The 21,025-nt window shown below is 33.4% G+C and overlaps 1 protein-coding gene across 2 annotated transcripts; it reads left to right on the forward strand.

Annotated features, from left to right (window-relative positions):
• Positions 1-5,654: 5,654 nt before the first annotated feature.
• LOC123682541 (sialin-like) lies at positions 5,655-18,752 on the forward strand. Of its 2 annotated transcripts, none has more exons than XM_045621191.1 (9): positions 5,655-5,826; positions 6,923-7,050; positions 9,789-10,107; positions 11,297-11,526; positions 11,583-11,723; positions 14,125-14,254; positions 16,362-16,594; positions 16,648-16,771; positions 18,645-18,752. In XM_045621191.1, the coding sequence occupies exons 1-9, from the start codon at positions 5,796-5,798 to the stop codon at positions 18,725-18,727; spliced, it is 1,419 nt and encodes a 472-aa protein (XP_045477147.1). In that variant the 5' UTR covers positions 5,655-5,795; the 3' UTR covers positions 18,728-18,752. The 2 variants fall into 2 exon arrangements, with proteins under 2 accessions (XP_045477147.1, XP_045477146.1); XM_045621190.1 differs by having other exon boundaries at positions 5,658-5,826; positions 11,577-11,723.
• The last annotated feature ends 2,273 nt before the right edge of the window (positions 18,753-21,025 follow it).

The raw sequence follows: 21,025 nt of genomic DNA on the forward strand, positions 1-21,025 counted from the left end.
TCCTGCTCTTAATCTTCCTCAGAATTTTTTTTATACGTCGGCCAGTCCAAAGATAACCGACGCCTCCGCAAAGCCGTACAAAAGGGCACTATGCACTAAATTCTGCAAATCTGATTTCATGGACAATTGCCCCTCCATTCTGGACGTTTCTGAATTATGGCGGATATCTGATACATGATACATTTTATTCATCCCAGATTAGGCGAATAAATATCCTCTTACGCTGGACATAACAATGAATTTTAAATGGATGTTGAGATAGCCTCTCGATTTGGCCTCCGAGATTTGGTTCTTGCATCCTTCGGCTTTTGTGTTTGGATTAGCAGCGGAAACAAACATATTGCGGAATTGTGTTTGCAATGAGATCTGGGATCAAAGATGTGCGAGATTTACGAACGTCGAATTCATTTTGTTCAATTTTGATGTGATTCTTTTTAAATCAGGCACCTATAAGTAAGTGAAATCAGTTCCATTGAAAATGAAAGTTGCTATTGATATATTAGGTGTACCGGGTTTTTCAACATAATTTGACCCCCCCTTTAACTTTGTTACTAAAAGAGGTACAAAAAAATGTTTTCACAAAGTTTCACGAAATCGACGAGTGGGCAATATATTGATTCTATACAGTGTGGAACAGCCAAATGGAATAAATTCGATAACGGATAAATGAGGACGTGTTAGGAAAAACGCTTGGACACGTCGATTTGTATTTTTAACTGCGCATCTTTTTCAAAAAAAAAAAAAATTATATAGGGTGCGTCATGTGACAGTGGCCAATACCAACTTTCTTATTTTAAACGCAAGCCCCTGTATATTATTAATTTTTTGGATTCTTCAGAAAATTCTAGACATAATTCATGTACAATGTCCTATACCTATCTTCAACTGTTTCGGAAATATTAAGTATTTTCAGATTTATTACAAAAATCTGAAACTCTGTGGTACTCAGAATAAGAGAGATAGACCAAACATATGTTACATATTCGAAATCAGGGAAAAAAGGGCAAGTCAAATATAGAAAAATATACAGGGTGTTTCATTTGAAAAAATGAAGTTGCATTCAATATGTTGCCCACTCTGTAATATTTAATTTAATAATTTTAATTTTAATATTTAATTTTTTTAAATCATTTTAGAAAACACTAGTCGATTACGTGAAACTTTTGTTGAAAATGTTTTTTTGTACCTCTTTCGGTAACAAAGTTAAAGGGGGGGTCAAATTATGGTGAAAAACCCGGTACAACTTCGCTTCCGACGTTTTGCAATAGATGGCTGTAGCGCTGAGTGGTTGTCGAAATAAATAGATCGTACCTAGATGTCATACAATAAGTAATAAGGTATTTGTCAACATAAAGCCATCGAAATATTAGTCGATTCTCATAAAGTTACTCTCGATTGAACATGCCAGCTTACGAGCTAAATTCTCGTCATTTGTCGGAGGATTTATTTTCTGCTCAAATATGAAGAAATATGTGGCTGAGACTGAGGCGAATGCACTCATAGCATACCTATGGTGCTATTAGTGAAAGAACTTGCCGAGAGTAGTTTCACCGCTTCAAGAACGGTGATTTAGACATCGAAGACTAGTGGGAGAGAAAAGGTTTTCGAATAGGCAGAATTAAAGGCATTACTTGATCAAGACTCCTGTCAAACGCAACAAGAATTGGCAGGATCATTGGAAGTGACGCAACAAGCCATTTCAAAACGCTTGAAAGTCATGGGAATGATTCACAAACAAGGAAATTGGGTGCCGTACGAGTTGAAGCGGAGAGATGTTGAACGGCGTTTATTTGCTTGTGAACAGCTACTTGCAAGGCAAAGACGGAAGAAAGTTCTGCATCGCATTGTGAGAGGAGATCACAAATAAGTTCATTACGATAATTCCAAGCGCAGAAAATCATGGAGATATACCGGCCATGCTTCCACGTCGACAGACAAACTGAAAATTCACAGTTCCAAGGTCATGCTCAGTATTTGGTGGGACCAGCTCGGCGTTATGTATTATGAGTTGTTAAAACTGACTGAAACAATCACAGTCGATTGTTATCGAATGCAATTAATGCGTTTGAGCCGAGTATTGAAAGACAAACGGCCGCAATACAACGAGAGATATAATAAAGTGAAAATACAGCAAGATAATGCAAGACCCCATGTTGCGAAAGTGGTCAAGATATAATCAAAATCAAAAATGAGAATGTTGAAAAAAAATAAAGCTGAAGTGTAAGTTTATTTCCATCTTGATAGTGTAACTGTTACACACTACAGAGTGTTACAAATTTTATGAAAATGAACAGAATATAATTGCAACACCCGGTATTTAAAAAATATAAAAATCAGAACGTTCAGAAAATATTCTGTCATTCAAAAAAAATCCAAATTTGACAAGTAGTTTTGACGAAAATGTATCGAATTTGAATTAATGAAAATGTATTTCAATCTTTTGGTGAGTAAATTCATTGAGAAAGTGTATATTTTTCGATAATCTTCTTGAATTTCATCTAGCTCTGGTGACGCGATCAACATGAAGCTTGAAATTGTTCTTTTACACCGATAGGTGGTTTTGAAATGACGGCAATATTTACGGAACCACTAGTCGGATTTTGGCCAAAACTCAGACGCAGCATTCGAGATCCGAAACTACCCCGAAAATTTGAATAATTAATTTTAAATTTCTCTTGAGCACTAATTTTGATAAAACAATTTAACACTCCTTTATTGTATCATTCCTTTTGGCAAGCCCATAATAATTGAGAGTTCTAGCTCGAAAATCCAAATATAATATCATTTCCCTGAAATGCAAAGAATTTCATCGAAATTATCCACATTAAAAGCTGAAGAAATCATTGTTCATTAATAATTCATAAATCACGAAATATGGAGCTAATGATGTAACATCTTCAACTTATAAGTGGGTGTTCGGGATTTCTTTGGGTATTTGTTATTTAGATTCAATATTTCATCTCTAAAATCACGGAATTTCCTATGTGTAAACATCTGCTCTTGACTTCCCCCTTGTTACACTGAAAAGGTATTGACAGCTTATGCAGGTAAACTGGATGATAACCTAATTCATAATTTCAGGATAACTGTCAGAAATCCGATGATTTTCTTACACGTGAATTATCCGATATTCCTTTGTGTGTTGTTATTGGCGGCTACTTTGAAATGAGAAAGTTAAAAAGGTGGAAAAAACATGCATCAGTTATGGTTTGGACGCACTTTCATCTGCTATTGATACTGGTGGTCATTCGCTCACTTCAATAGCCATAACAGCCGACAAAAGTAGCATATTTTTCGGTTTGAAGGAAGCGTTTCCGTTATTTGTCAGTTCTAGATTGGCTATACTGGTTGACGGTGGAATAAATATCGAAACCTATCAACCTCACTAGCAACTCAAATAAATATTGAGTTTTCCAATAGGGATGATACAACTTAAAATTATTATAATGGCAACACTCTGTATTAATTATTGACATTTCTTATGTCATTCAGTTCAGTAGATTATGCTATTTATTCATGGAAAGATACACGCTTCAACGTTCAAAAATGTTCAAATTATTTGATCGGAATCAGAGCTCATTTGTGAATACAGAGAGAAGTTTAAGAAGAATTCTTGGAAGACTATTCAGTTGATCAACTCACTATTTGTAGTATTGTAGTCAAATGTAGTTGGTAGCAAGTACGGCTCACTACTTGGTACTTTAAAATGTGTCTAGACGAATAGTGAGAAGATTGAAGGAGACATCAACCCTGACATAAATGACATAAGAAAAGCCAAAAATAATACACACTATTGCTATTATAACTATTCTGAATTGTATAATCCCAATTGGAAAAACCTTTAATATCAATATATTGTCAACACTAGACATTCACCTGATGACTAGATTTTGTAATTTTAAATGAGATAATATATTTATATTTCCATATTTTATTTATTATTAACATAAACAGAGTTCGCTTCCTCTTTAAAATAGAATTTCCTATATTCTGCTTGTAGTTTTTAACAAAATATTGAAATTTCCTTACTCATTCCTTATCTCTGATGATAAAATAATCCGCTATAACAGACACCAGATAACAACAAATACCTTGTTTACACAGTGCCTCAAATATGACAAACCGATATATTTCTTAGTTTCAAAAATAAAGAAAAAAGTAAATTTTATAAACTTCGAAGGAAAAGAAAAAGTCTATATTCTGACTCCAAATGTTTTATTGAAATGGATACATGTTTTGATCTCCGAAAGATCATCTTCGGACCCTAAAATCAAGAAAAAGACACAACTTAACAAAAAAAACTAACAAAAACAATGTATCGAAGAAGGAAAAAAATTAAATGAATTTTAAAAAAGTATAGGGTACAAATTACTTAAACTTATCATTATCAGAAATAAAAATTCTCTAAATAAAATTATCGCATTGAAATCTAAAGAGATGACGAATATAAAATTCAAATGTAGCCATTTTAATAAAACAGAAAATAGAACCATAGAAAATTCAACAAGAATATTCGAAAAAAAACATCTAATATTTTCATGATTACAAATTCAATCGTATTGTGATTTGTGTATACAGGGTGAGTCTTTGATTTTTACATATATTTCAAGATTCCTTAGTTTAAAAAAAAACACTATTTTCCTTTACTATTTTTTCTGGTTCGCTTTTTTTTCACTTAGTATAGCGGGCATTCTGAGTCATTCTAGAGTCAGTTATGTCGACACAACTATGAAAAATCAGAAAAAAGTACTGCGCTGTTGGAGACCACTGAACTATACAATAGGAATATAGGATATGTATTTTGTTTTGAAGTTATTGTTGTCAGTTATTTAATCTAGAAGATATGTTGTAACGGAAAGATGAGGTATATTTTTTGGTATTCTACTTAAAATTGTGATATCTACACGCAAAATTTTTCAACTCATTCGGATTTGTAGTCACTACAATATTGTTTTTTTTTCTCGATATTCTTCTTGACGCTCTAAGAATGAAATTGTTCTTGTACATCTTAAGGCAAAATTTTGTCTAGATCGAATATGTAGTTTTGAAATAATCAGGAAAACAAAATTTTCGAATGCCCAAATTTCCGAAACCCCTAGTCGGATTTTGCAATTAACTCAACTGCGAGATTCTAAATCCGAATCTACCCTTAGCATTTTTCAAGATGTTCCATTTGATAGCTATCTTGTTTACGGGTGGACAGAGTCTTATCTTATCGTTTGAAACCACTGCCGGCTCAAAAAAGACATTGTGGTGAAATTATAGAGCGGTCTGGTCGCAGAACTACCTCTCAAAAAATTTATCCCTATTTTAAAATATTGTGTACCAAATAATAGGTATTGTTATCAATTGAAATGTTCTGTTATTTTTTGAGCTTCTTATTTAAATTCTAAGTATATTTTCGGCGAAATCATAGGTGGCTGAGTCCCTAATCCGTCATAATTTCGGTGTTCATGATCTTGCTGAGAATTTAGCGAAATAATAAGTTTCCTCAAACTGAACTATCATTAATTATTGAATGTGGTTTTTCATCAACAATTGGAATATCAATCGGACATAATGATAACAAAGTGTTACGGAAAATGTACTATATTAATACTCTTTGAGCCAATCGCGTTCATTCCTCAATTTCCTTACCTCAACAAATAGATATTTCTATTTTGATTGTCCTTGATAAAGCAAATTTTCGTCGGGTGTGTCGATTTTACGGAAATTATTTTCAATTCATGGCGAGAGGTTCACTATTTTGCTCTACGATTTAAAGTTCCTCAGCTTCACAAGTTTTTTCAGCAAACATGGCTGATGAGGAGACTACCAAACCACCAGGTGAGATTTCGCAATAACAATTCAGAACATTTTTAATTTCATCATAAAAAATATTGAAAAATTTTAATTCAGATTATTTTCCATTTTCTATGCCATAGAAGTTTTCATTTTTATGTTTAATCACTTGTTCATGGCTTTCTCGCATACAGACACAGTGTTTTGTAGTACCTATTCTTTGTTTTTTATTTACTAGATTCGTTTAAAAATCTCGAAAAAATCTTGTTCCAATTGTTAATTCATTAATACCCATCATTATGATATATTTAGGAATCACAGATTATTGAGTAATTTACAAAGATTATAAATATTCACTAGTTCTTAAGTTAGTATCACCCACACAATTTTATATGAATTATAAGCTACTTGCCTTATATAAAAGATATGTTTTTATTGAAATTTACAATCGACTTTGATGAAATATTGAGTCAATGTTCTGTATGTATAAACTATGAGGAGATATGGAACATAATAAGATTTTTAGTATAGTAATTTAAACTTTTCTGCGCTCTTGTGTGACAAATTGCACATTCCTGTAGCATTACGAAAAATTAATGATTAGCTGAATTATAACTCAAATAAACAATCATATTGAGGTAAATATTTACTTACTTTTAACAGTTATAAATTACTCTAGATTTTACTTTTCAGAATTGTTAAATTTTCATCCCTCAAAAATTATATTCATAAAATCTTCGAGCCTTTAACATGACAAATAAGTTTATCTGTTTGTCGAGAAATATTTTATTCAAACAAATATTTCAAATATAGTGATTAGTCCTTTCAAGATATTCAATATGTACATACCACCTGATAATACCCATATTCCTCAGTACAATAAGTTGATGGAAAACTTCTAAGAACATCTTTGAGTTCTGTCTTAATTTATTGTTCACATTGTCCAATCTCGAGCAGAAAATATCATTACTGCATTTGGTTTCCTATGTAGCTCGAAAAATAGTATCATTTTCCCTATAAGCTAGAAAAATCTCATTTTCCTGCTGTTTACAGATTGCATTTTCTAGGTATGCGAAACATTTTTTTCACTTTTTCCAACAAATTCCACATTAAATATTGATGAGTACTTTATTTTTTCCAGCGTCTGTAGGATGCTGTGGAGTTCGTCATTGGCAAATCCTGCTACATTTTTCATTCTATGTCATCATTATCGCCATTGAGATGTCTCTTTCAGCAACACTACCGGCAATGTTAGTAACTAATCCAAAGGTAAGTTGAAATACATTAATTTTCTTGAAATCGGTTTTTCTTGTCTGAATCTAAATCTAATAATTTTTAAGGGAGTTGACGGAAAGGTTGAATAATTAGTGATAAAGAACCGTCTATGACAAATATGACAGAATGATCGGACGGTGAAAAAAAAAATACTGAGAGAATGGTTCGTTTTTTCATTGCCATAAAAAGAGATAAAGACCGATAACATAAAATTCTGGCGACAGCGTAACATAGGTGAATTTCTTTCAACCCAGCCTTTTTATTGATTCATCCTAGTTTCATCTAGATGAAAATGAACGTTATCACTCAGCAAATTTAATTTATCATTTTTTCAAAATTGTATTGCAGGTAATTCCCAAGCTGAAACTGTTACGCAATGCGCTAATTAGTAAAATACAACTACAAAAACAGAATAATATACCTCACTGTTCAAAGTAGACTGTGCTGAAATCTAGTTGAATCATTTCGATCGAACCTCATCTAATGGTCTTGATCCGTTAATCAAAAGATTTCGTATAAGTAATACTTTGAGCCAAAAATTAAACGCCCTTATGATATTAGATACTTAGGAATAAATATCCGAAATCTCAAGTGGTGCTCACGGAAATATTGGGTGAGTTTTTATATTCTTCCTGAATTTTCTGTGGTTCTGATGATGACATCAACATGCATAATTATTATCATTACATTAAGGAGTAACAGTGCACCACGACCTTAGATATATTGTGCTCCCCATCAGGGCACATTTAACCTCGCTTTTAACCACATACCTACATCTGGTCTTCCAGTTCCAGAGTTCTTATAACCTGGAATAGTCAGGTTACATCCTGACTTCTTAAATTTTTTTTGCTTCCCACAGAATCTGCATTCGTCAGTTTCTGATGACTCTATTCTCGTTAGGTGCTTCCTGAGGCAGCATGGCCTTGTAAAAAAAACAGTGAGCATGTTCCTGCTAAGATTTTTTAGTTCTTAGAACTTCTAGAAGTCAAAATATTTCCGGGGTCAGTGAAGAGTCTTCGTGCTTCTTTTCTGGCAATTGTATTGGCTACTTCACTTTCTCTGATTCCTGAGTGAACAAAACCCAGGCTAAAAAGACCTTATCATCTTGCCTAACTCATTTATTTTCCTTCAAGGAAAAATTTTGTGGAACTGCATGCGAAAATCATAATCTGTTCCCAGACCTTACATTTGTGCTGGTAGAAAAGTCGGTGTTGAACATCTAGAGCACACGAGAAAATTTAGAAATGGACAAAATTTGGAGAGTATAAAAAAAATTTTGGTTACTCTACCGTCAAATTATGGAAAGAAAAAAAATTCTTCGAGAATTACAAAGAATACATCATATGCGCGTGCACAGGCATTTGATAGAAAGAATATGAGTTCGTTCTCATAATAATATGGAAAAAATTACCTTATTTGATAAATATAACCTGTTTCGTTTTTTTGTTCTAAATGAAAAAAATTGAGTAGAATATATTTATTTTCCTGATCTATGACACCATATGCTCTGACATTTTCTCATGATGGCAAAGGCTCGAAAAATGTTCATCTTGCTGACCCAAAATAAAAACTCACTCAATCAGAAATTGCATGTATATATTCAAAGCAGTAAATGTTGAGTTCGCAAATATGGAAGTTACAGAGAATCAAATTTGAGTAGGCCAACATAGGTGACCTTCCCTTATTTATTCGAAAATACCTTTACAAATATCATCCAAATAAAAACTTCCTTTGATAAAAAGAAAGATCAATTATACAGGGTGTTCCTAAATTGAACGTACAAACGAAAAGGGGAGATTCCTTAAGTGAGTTTAAGAAAAAAAAGTCCCATAAACATGGGGTCGCAAACGTTTCGTTTTCGAGATACAGAGTGTTGAAGAATTTTTTTCAAGTTTTTTTCTCATAGTATCTACACTTCACAAGATATTCAACTGAAATTTGGCATAGATATTACATTTGAGAGTTCTCACCACGTGACATGGCAATTTCGATAAAAGATCTACAGGGTGATATTTTTTCTGGAACACTGCCACCTGTTCTTCTGCCTTCCTATCATAGTAACGAGAATTTCGAGAGAATCGTTCAAATTTTTTTTTCTCGAAATCGTTGGTAGATACGACAAAACTACAAGAGACCGAAAAGTTTAGTATAAGAACAGAGCTTTTTTTTACATTTTTTCAAATTAACAGTTGCTCACCAAAAAAAAGTTCTGCAGTAGAACAGGTGGCAGTGTTCCAGAAAAAATATCACCCTGTAGATCTTCTATCGAAATTGCCATGTCACGTGGTGAGAACTCTCAAATGTAATATCTATGCCAACTTTCAGTTGAATATCTTGTGAAGTGTAGATACTATGAGAAAAAAACTTGAAAAAAATTCAAACTTCAACACTCTGTATCTCGGAAACGAAACGTTTGCGACCCCATGTTTATGGGACTTTTTTTCTTAAACTCACTTAAGGAATCTCCCCTTTTCGTTTGTACGTTCAATTTAGGAACACCCTGTATATAAGATATTCCACTCAACTTTGAATCAAAACCTCCTAAATGAGTTATGCCAAAATAGTTTCACGCCGAAGCGTTACCTGCCACAAACAATAATTCTCACAACGTTTAGAGCTAAATATTCTACTTGATGACTTGAGAAACCCTTGAATGTAATCAACGCCTTTGTCCAAATGAAATTACAAACTCCTTGTCACCACTAAACATCGACATTTTCTTTCATTTTCAGTTAGAAAATCTTACAAATGCATCAATTAGTCAAATGTTTACATCATTCATGTTGGCGTTCACTGCCACTGAGCTTTTTGGTGGATACATATGCAAAAAATTCGGATTTCGGTGGCCCATGATGATCTTCATGGGTGTACTAACTGCTGTTACTTTGAATTTCGCAACAATATCGAATGAGTACGGTGTTGGAGGAATCGTATTCTGCAGAGCTGTACAAGGTGTTTGCTCTGGTTTGTTGTACGCCATGCCAGCAGAAGCTATAAACAGATGGTCTCCAATCAAGGAACGAACAACTTTTGGAACAACAGTTTATGCAGGTGAGTTTATCCTCCTAACAACTCTCAACTTGTTGAATGTAACAGGACAATTTTTTGTGTGTGGAATCTTCACTATCTCATCACTTAAAGGAAAACAATAAACTAGCAGAAAAAGGTTTCTTTTTCGGTAACATACAGGTGTATTCGAAGTAAATCAGTTTTCAGCGAATAATGAGTGTTGTTATATTGAGAATACAAGGTCTGGCTATTAAATAACGAAACTGCCCTCCTAGAGGGCGCCGTAGAGGGGTGGGGAAAAAACGAGTAGTGCGTTGGGTATCTAGATATCTTGTCTATGCACGTACCAAAACACGTTCTCGTCACTATAATTGTATTTGTGCAGTAGCGGTTGAAACGAACGTGTTTTTTTTTAACAAAAACACCGACTGAGTGCTATGAATTATTGCACGAGGTCTATGGGGACAATTCTCTATCTCGTGTAAGTATTTTTGAGGGGTGTAAGCGTTTCAGTGAGGGCCGAGAGAGCACTGAAGATGACCAACGCCCAGGTCGCCCCGTCACTGTTTCAACTCCGGAAACGGTGACAAAAATCAACCAAATTGTGCATCAGGATTCTCATTCGATGATCTGCACGCACAATTTGGTTGATTTTGGTCACTGTTTCCGGAGTTGAAACAGTGACAGGGCGAACTGGGCGTTGGTCATCTTCAGTGCTCTCTCGGCCGTCACTAAAAGCTCTGAAAACATTCTAGACGCACTTCCATTGGTGTGATCATTCATTTTTTATTGCAATCATTTTGATGATAATACAAACATTGTGTTTTTTAAATATAAACTCTGAATATTTCTATAACAAATAAAATCTCTGCCAATGGTGGTAGTAATATAATTCCTAGTCTTTATCTCTCAAATGTCAGAACTGGTCCCTAAGTTATTTTCGCTTATGTATAACTTTTCTATGGTTCTGATGATGTGATCAGCTTAAAATTTTGAAAGCTTGAAATTGCAATTTAATATCAACACCCAAAATTTGAACTTCGTTTATTTCGAGGCCAGAAAAGATCAGATAATTTTTGTTACTTATTCGTCTTGAATTTTCTACGGTTCTGGTTTTTTTATTTGATTTTAAACATAAACTGTAAATGTTTCAGGTGGGGTCAATTTTTCTTTCTCTGACTATTCCAGATGTTTATTATCGGAATTTATGAATCAAAACCACTTGTTTCAGGTGGAATTCTCGGAACTGCTATGGCTTTGTTCATGGGAAGCTATTTGTCGTCTGGAACCAATCTAAAGTATACCTCCATTTACACTACAACTGGATATCTAGCCCTTATTTGGGTAGTCCTGATGGCCATGTATGGAGCTGATTCCCCTGAGCAGTATCCAAAGGAGATCTCACAAGTTGAGTTGGATTATATTGTCAACAACAGAGGAAATGTCACAACTTCGAAGACGGTAATACTTTAATTTAGTATATAACTTCTTCTTATTGAAAATTATTCAAGGTTCAGATTCCTTGGGGTAAAATATTCACATCGATGCCTTTTTGGGCTATAGTTGTGGCTCAAATAGGTGCTGGTTGGATGTTCTATGTGCTTGCAGTTAATGTACCGATATATTTGAGGTTCCATTATGAGGTTAATTTAAATCATGTAAGTATTTTTGAACAAAACATTATATGTATTAATGAATTATGAAATAAAAAATACAGGAAAACACTTCTTGGCATCAGCAATTTGTGCTTTTCACGGGAAAGTTTTGACGTAGTTTTGATTTCTTCGATTATTGTATATGTTGTTTGTGGTACTCCACCTGATCTGAATTTTGTCACCAACATTTCGTGACGAAATATTGAAAAAAGTGCAAAAAAGGTAAAAAAAATCATTTTTAGCGGTTTTTTGCATATCACTCGAAAAATATCAATTTTTCGTGAATGACCTTCCGGTATAAAAAAGTATGTATATAAAATTTCATATTAGTTTCATTAAATTTTTTGTCCGATGAACCATTCTGGCTCAAACGATAGTTGAAAATTGGAATATTTTACTGTCTCTGCAAAAATCCACTTTTTGGGATAATTTCGATTTCTTAGATTTTATAAGTTTTTTGGGGTGCTTAATCTGTGGTTTTTCACGAAAATTTCTTGACCGAACGACTAAAATATGCAAACATTACAAAATTTCGTTTTTAGCGTATTTTTGCATTCAACTCGGAAAATAACGATTTTTCATGAATAATTTTTCCATACAAAAACAAAGTAAAAAAAAAACCCTACGAATTTATTTCTTTTCATCAACGACAAACCGTGATGGCTAAAACGATAGTTAAAAATTGGCGTATTTTATCTGTCACTACAAAAACTCACTTTTTTCCACTCCAAAATTTTGAGTTTTTATTAATAGCATATCTTTCACTCAATAATTTCTTCTTCCAATACAATCCAAATGGTTTTGAACTGTGAAGCCGAAATCATTTTAGAAAAAAGCATTTTCAAAATAATTATTTGTAAATTGTGATATTAAGTAGTAATTTCCTTATATTGATTTAAATGAATATATTTGAAGAAATAATACCGTGAGAGTGTTTGTACAACAGAGTACTTACTCAAATCAAAATTTATAAGAATTATTCACGAAGAACTGTTATTTTTCGAGTTATATGCAAAAAATACCTTTTTTTGCATTTTCTTCCATGTTCATTCTGAATCAGGAACTAAAAAAAAAAAAAATAAATAATCGAAGAAATAAAAACTACTCCGAAATGTGGGTTTCTGCAGAGACAGATAAATACCTACGCCAATTTTCAACTATCGTTGAAGAGAAAATGTTTCCTTTTTTTTGCATTTATTTCAATGTTCCGTCACGAAATTGATTTTTTTTTTTGAAATTCACTAATCTCAAACTTGTTCGCATCGAGAATGTCTGCAACATATATTATTATCATATCATCAATTGTTATAAATATGATGATATATTATTATCATATACATATATTCAATCATATCAAAGAAAAAAAAAAAGAGTTTTATGAAGTCGAGACTCGGCAGAAGAATCTGAAACCTGAATTCACTTCATTTTATTCTATTTATTACTATTATTATTATATTTCATTATTTATTCATAAGATTTCACTTGAGCACGTTTTTCGTTCATTACATTCCAAGTTTCCTAAATCAACTACTCGATTTAAATTTGAATCCCTAAAAAAAATGACTTTTGTAATACATTTTTTTTCATAAATATTATTCATAAAAAAAAATGGGGAGTTTTCCACACTGAAACTTTGAATACAAATTCACCAAACTTTGCCAATATTAATTTTTAGCATCATGCAGAATCAACTTTTGTCAGGGCGGCAAATTGGGTCTCTGCCTAGGGTGACAGTTTGGCTAGTGATGGCCCTGCTAGTGTGGGGATCTCAGAATCCCTTTGAGCTAGAAAAAAATGAATGGCACATTTTCGGGATAGTTTTTTGAGAGAATCAATTTGGTGAAAACTGAAAAATTTCAAATCAAACTGTCTTCAAGGTATAAGAGAAAATTCGAAAATAGCATGAAATAAAAAGTTCTCATAACTTCTGTATTACTGGTGCTATCAACATGAAACAAAAGCATTCTACAGGCACTTTTTTCAGCAGAATCCATTAATGTGAAAAAAAATTTTTATTGCAGTTTGTTTCGAAGTTTCAATTCAAACTTTCATTTTGTTGAATGTAAACCATATGAACTTCTGTGAAAAATGAAATCGCTTTTTTTCCCTTTTAAAAAATATATGATATGATAAAAAAACTTTAAACAAAACTATAAAAATCGTCAAAGCTTTGATGTTCATACTGTGAAGCAAACAGGTGTCTATCTATGATAATCTGTGAACGGCCAAATCCATAACTGGATGTATTTTGTAAGCTCCTTTTATAATATCTCAAAATAAAACTCATACCGACAAATATAAAAGTTCTAGGCTATGAATGTGTTGTATTCTTAAGAAAATATATGTTGTATGTACTTTATTTCTTTTTCTTATCCAATATATTTCAAGGCTCTATTACTTTCAGAACAACTTAGTTGCTGTAATCAATCTCATCACTTGGGTGCTCAGTTTCGCTATTTCTGGAATAGCACAATTACTCATCAATGAAAATAGGACATCAATAGGACAGTCAAGAAAAATTTTCAATACCATAGGTAGGTGAAGATAACAAAGATCAGAAGGTTATAACTGTAGATTTCTCATTCGTAGTATTCACATGGAAATTTGAAAAGCTTACATGATGATGATTTTGCTGAAAATTTAACCCACATAATAGATATGAAGGTATTTTCGAAAATTCTATATTCAAAATGTAGTCAATGATCAGGATGTTTGTCATTAACGTTCCCCTAATTTTTGTATACATATAGTTCTTTTATTTCATGTAAGTGATCTGAAAGAAAATCTTTCTACATAAATCAGTATTGAACTGTTTTAATCTGGAAGAACGTTCATAGTACTTTTGGCATATTATTTTCGGCAATAAAATCTTATGATCTTCTACCTAACTAGCCTTCAGATTTACCTAACAGCCAATTGAAAAGTCCCCTGTCTGATGCACAGATGAGGGTGCTAGTATAAAATCCATATGATTTTTAGTTAGTACCAACCTTCAAATGATACGTGTTAAATTTTGACAGCAGTCCGACCATTAGTTTGTGAGATATTGCGTTGTTACTGTAGCTACTTTTGTTATTTGAAAAAAGGTGAAAAAAAAAAAGATTTCGTATGTTGACAAAATATTGCTTTTTGAAGGGAAAAAATACAGTTGAAGCAAAACTTTGGCTTGACTAAGAATGTGGTCTGCACCAGGAAAATCAACCATCATTATGCTAAGTATTAACCATAATTATGCTAAGTTTAAACGTGGTGAAATGAGCACCGAAGACAGCGAACGCAGTGAACGCCCAAAAGAGGCTGTCGCCGACAAAAAAATCAAAAAAGTTCACAAAATAATTTTGAATGACCGTAAAGTGAAGTCGATAGAGATGGCTGACAGAAGATATCATCTGAACGTGTACATCATTCACGAATATTTGTACATGAGAAATATGTGTGCGAAATGGGTGTCGCGCGAACTCAAAATCCATCAAAAGCAACAACGTGTTAATGATTCTAAGCAGTTTCTGAAGCTGTTTAAGTGCAATGGATGAAACATGGCCCCATCATTTCACTCCGGAGTCCAATCAACAGTCAGCTGGGATGCGTAAGGTATAATATTCATTGATTACCTCCAAAAGGGCCAGACCATCAACTGCGATTATTATATAGCGTTATTGGATCGTTTAAAGAATGAAATCGTTAAAAAACGGCCCCATTTGAAGATAAAAAAGGTGTTGTTTCATCAAGACAATACGCTCTATTAGTGATGACGTCACACACCGACATTTCAGTTCTCCTGGCAGTGTTCGGAATCCAAACAAACAAATTTTCATTCAAATTAGTACGTTGTCGTTGAAGAAATTGGCTTATTTTGATAAATAAGATTATTTGAGGAACGATTTTACTATTAATTGATAGACAGAAGGGACGAGATTAATGCCAGTAAGTTCGAACTTGAAGTTCAACTAATAAACACGGCTTTTTACAAAATCTAGGGAACGATACAGGATTCAAACTTACTGGTATTAACCTCGTACCCTCTGTCTATCAATTAATACTGAAATAGTTCCTCAAATACTCTTATTTATGAAAATAAGCCAATTCCTTCAATGACACCGTACTAATTTGAATGGCAATTTATTTGTTTGGATTCCGAACACTGACAGGAGAACCAAAAATGGCTGTGTGTGACATCACACTAATAAAGCGTATACTCCGTGTCACAAATCAATGAAAACAATGGCCAAATCGCATAAATTTGGCCTTCTGTTCTGTTTCTTCATCCACCGTATTCGCCAGATCTGACCCCCAGCGACTTTTTCCTGTTCTCAGACCTCAAAAGAATGCTCGCTGGAAAGAAATTTAGCGCCAATGAGGAAGTAATCGCCGAAATTGAGGCCTATTTTGAAGCGAAAAACAAATCGAACTACAAGAATGGTATCTAAAAGTTTGAAGATCGCTATAATCACTGTATCTCCCTCGAAGAAAACTATGTTGGATAATAAAATCGAATTTTCCCAAAAAAATGTGTTTTACTATGGTAGACCGGGGACTTTTCAATTGGCCTGTTATGTCTGAAGTTCAGTCTAACCAGCAAATATATCCCTTGATTCAAAACGAACATTATTTATTGAATAAAATAATTTATTCTATTTCCAGGAAGCTGCGTACCTGCGATTTTCTTCTTATACCTCTCTTTTGGACTTAATGGCAATCAATATGTTGGTATAGCTCTTTGGGTAATTGTCTCTGTGTGCAGCGTTGGTACCATATGTGGTTCCAGACTCAACTGTAACGATATCACCACAAATTTCTCATCAATTGTTTACGGAACTGCTACGTGGATCAGCTTGTTATTCAACGAAATCAGTGCAATTGTTCTGAACTCGCATGTAAGGAATTTTCCGTTTTGTATTGAGCCCCAAATAATTCACCATATTTTCAGTTCGATCTCTGGAATGTTGTCTTCATTTACTCTGGTATTCTGGTGATATGCACCAGTTTATTCTATCTGAAATTCGCATCAGGAGAGGAACAAGATTGGAATAATATATACGAAAACGTAGGAGGTAATACAAATGAATTAATACAGAAGTTTGTTCATGTACAATATCGAAATGTCAAATGCAAATATTAATTTTCTCTATTTCAGTATCGTAATGTGTTCATAACAGTTTTAAAAACAGTGCTGTAATGAACTCATTACAGCATCGTTTTCAGTTATATTTTTCGGTTTGTGGTTGTCTATACTGACTTCCTTCCTGTCAAAATTCAACCACGTCAATAATTGTCAATATAATAATAATAATAATTTGGATATAGTGGAATGATTTGCAACATCAATCGCAATTTTTCTTAATTCTGGTGGTGTTAAATTAATGTCAGACATAATTCACGAATTTAATGCGTAATTGTAAATGGACAAGTTTTCATTTTTTTGTTAAGGATCAATTCTAAAAATTTAAGTAAAATGAAACAAAAATGTGGAAAAATCATTGAAATATCTCTAGAAATGAAAAAGTTATGGGACTTTGAAGAATAATTTCATAGTACGTGTAAGTGTCGTGACGTCACACACTAGACGACTGGTATTCGCAGAGTGCTTACGAATTCATTGGTGTACAATCACTTGTGCCGTTCGTGTCGTGTTTTGTTCGTTACACGATGGCTGAAATAACTTACTATATACATACATATAAATTACTTTTTTCTCTTTTTACTTTTTACTCCTCACATAAATATGTTTCGCCATTGATAGACTTCAACAACCAGTACTCAACTACAAACTGTTTATGAAACGTAAATAAATCATCGTTATAAGTTGAACCATGATTAAGCAAACTCAAAAGTAGATACTTACTTGAAAAGTTTAACTCCTTTTATTTCTGCACTGACATAAGATGGATTTGAAGAAAAAAACTCTATCACTGCGAATATATCTATTTTAGGCAAATTGTCACTTTGTCCTTCTTCTATTATGGTGACATAAAAACAAAACTCGAGTTAAAACTACACTGTACAACTACAAACGGCGCGAGAGTCTTGGCGCGGCTAAGTATTTAAACGTAATTTATGGTGTAGCGATCACAGGCAAGAGCAGTGACGTCACAGACCAAAGACGTTCCGCGCTAAAATACGTAAATTTAAATAATCTATTTCTCAGTCATTTATTGATGGATTTTCAAAATTTTTTCACTGATTTATCAGTTTTGCTCTATATTTTAATTCTATTGTGTCAAATATAGTATTATCAACATCACTAAACTAGTCTATTATTTTAAAATTCGAAACGTACCTACGATTCAAATTCAATGTCAATTCAATGTCAATTTTCGTAAGTGTCACACCAACTGCCACACACCAAGATACACACAAATGACACTAGGATATATAATATGAATTTTTTATTGAATTTCGACAATATTTCACAAAACTTGACTGAACTAGAGAAAATATCGCCTAATACTCGTTGCAGAAGGCAATTCCAACACTCATGCGTTCGAAAACTCTTTCCTTCGTCGCTCGTTTTCGAATTTTGCATTCGTGTTGGAATACGAGCCCATTTTGCAACTTGTTTTAGAATATACTATTGCAGACACATATCAATCAGAAAAGTATTACTTTCCTGCTTGGAATTTTTTACATTCCATTATGTCCTTTCTGCAATATTAATAATCGGAATTCAATAACTGTTATAGGCATCCCTGTAATCGCCTCTTTTTTTTTCATATTTTACTTCAAACATTTGGTGACACTCAAGTTTTCATCTGGAATCTCGTCTTGATATTTGGCTATTTTTCTTCTTTCGGCTTTCTGAATTTGTTCAACTTTATTTCCATATTTACTTACCTGACTAAATTTATCCACCAAAAGCTGAATCACGTTTATTCGTTTTCATTGGAGATTAATTTTAGGTACTAACTCCTTTTTTCCTATTTGCAGATGAAGAAATGGATCTATCAAAATCGACCTCAAGATCTGAGGTTGACGAGAAAAAATATTTACTTTTCATAAGGAAGCAGTGATTCAGAATAATCAATCCAATGAAAACAAAAATAAAATGGAATGGAATTGAAGCTGAATTGAATTATTCGCTCATCGAATTAAAAATTTCAGTAATTGTATTTCATAAAAATATCGATAATAATTTTTGATTAATTTAAAATAAATAATTATAACTAAAAGATAAGTTTTATTTGTGGATATTGGGGCAATTGCTGGAAATTCAGCGAAGCACTTGAAATAAAAGGGAACAAAATGGCAATAATCCCTTATCAAAACCCTATAAATTCAAGTCACCCCATTCAGTAAAAAAAATATAACTTTTATATTTCTAGAAATGTTCGTTCCACAGAACGAAGCTGTCAGATTATCATCTCTCTCTCGCGTTAGGCCAAAAAGGACATAAAGGGAAATACGAATGAATGGTTGTTTGATATAATCGGTAAGGGTGTTCATGGGGTTTCAAACTTGGCATTTGTGGGCATCTCGAAACGTTGCAGAACTCTTTGACAGTCGAAAAAATGAACCTTCATAAGAACTCCTTTATTAGCTTCAAATAAAGCGTTTTATCACTTCGATAATGGAGAAAAAAGAAATGATTGAGTTGGCTTTTTTATGAATGGACGAAAAATGAGCAATGCCTTCTTATATTTTTTATTATATTGAAAGAGCGCTGTTGAAAAGACGAAAACAACACTTCCTGCTGGTAGTGTGGAGGTTTTGATTAGATCTATAGACCTTATGTGGACTTGATAAGATTTGATTTGAAAAGCTCTCTATTGAAAAGAATTTCGGTAAGGTACCATAAAAATATTAGCGTGAAATAGTGACATAAAATATTGTTCTCATTCATTTGGACGTAAAAACTTCCTTTGAAATTTTCATTTAACTCTCAATATTTTCTTCATAATAAGAGTAGGTATATAAAAACACTTGTACAGGTTGTTCGATGCTCACTGAGAGCATCTAGAGAATTATATGAGTTAAAGGAAAAATTTTCAAGGACCTTCGATCTTTTTTTCGAAATAATAAGATAATAGAAAAAAAAAGGATTTCGTGTGCTGATAAAATATTGCTTTTTGAAGGGAAAAAATACAGTTGAAGCAAAATCTTGGTTTGATGAAGAGTTTCCGGGGTCTGCACCAGGAAAATCAACCATCATTGATTGGTATGCTAAGTATGAACGTGGTGAAATGAGCACCGAAGACGGCGAACGCAGTGGACGCCCAAAAGAGGCAGTCACCGACGAAAAAATCAAAAAAGTTCACAAAATAATTTTGAATGACCGTAAAGTGAAGTTGATCGAGATAGCAGACATTGTGAAGATATCATCTGAACGTGTACATCATATCATTCACGAATATTTGTACATGAGAAAGCTTTGTGCAAAATGGGTGCCGTTGGTGCTCACAAGTTTTGCGTCGATATGTGACAATGGATGAAACATGGCTCCATCATTTCACTCCGGAGTCTAATCAACAGTCAGCTGAGTGGACTGCACGCGATGGACCGAATCCAAAACACAACAATCAGCTGGCAAAGTTATGGCAGCAGTATTCTGGGATGCGCAACGTATAATATTCATTGATTACCTCCAAAAGCCCAGATCATCAAAAGCGGTTTTTATATAGCGTTATTGGATCGTTTAAAGGATGAAATCATTGAAAGACGGCCACATTTGAAGAAGAAAAAAGGTGCTGTTTCATTAAGACAATGCGCCGTGTCACAAATCAATGAAAGCAATGGCAAAATTGCATGCATTGGGCTTCGAATTGTTTCTGCATTCACCGTATTCGCCAGATCTGGCCCCCAGCGACTTTTTCCTGTTCTCAGACTTCAAAAGAATACTCACTGGAAAGAAATTTATCGCCAATGAAGAAGTAATCGCCGAAACTGAGGCCTATTTTGAAGCGAAAGACAAATCGTACTACAAAAATGGTATCGAAAAGTTGGAAGATCGCTATAATCGCTGTATCGCCCTCGGAGGCAACTATGTTGAATAATAAAATCAAAGTTGATTTTCAGGCACGATGTTCATGAAGTTGCCATTAGGCATAGACAAAGGATTATATTGCCTAGATTTGTTTCAGCCATGTTTCAGCGCTCCTTCACTTTTAATGCAGTGAAGGTACATAAGGCTTACTTAATTTCATGTGGGGTGGACTCTGTGAGATCATTGAGGAAGATTTTGAGGGAGAAGTTGTTGAGGGAACAGATGATTTGTTGATCTGAGTTCACTGTTGCTATTTTAGGGTTATTATTTCTTGTTTAAATATATAATTTTTTGTTGTTAGTATCTTCCAGGATATTTGTATTTTATT

This window comes from Harmonia axyridis, chromosome 6, assembly GCF_914767665.1.
Source record: "Harmonia axyridis chromosome 6, icHarAxyr1.1, whole genome shotgun sequence".
NCBI classification, from domain to species: Eukaryota; Metazoa; Arthropoda; class Insecta; order Coleoptera; family Coccinellidae; genus Harmonia; species Harmonia axyridis.

Excerpts from the sequence above, each read along its gene's own strand:
- LOC123682541 (XM_045621190.1), top strand. The coding sequence starts at position 5,796 with ATGGCTGATGAGGAGACTACCAAACCACCAG. Across the intron at positions 11,527-11,576 it reads ATGTCACAACTTCGAAGACG|GTTCAGATTCCTTGGGGTAA; the intron begins GTAATACTTTAA and ends AAATTATTCAAG. Across the intron at positions 16,595-16,647 it reads CAATTGTTCTGAACTCGCAT|TTCGATCTCTGGAATGTTGT; the intron begins GTAAGGAATTTT and ends CCATATTTTCAG.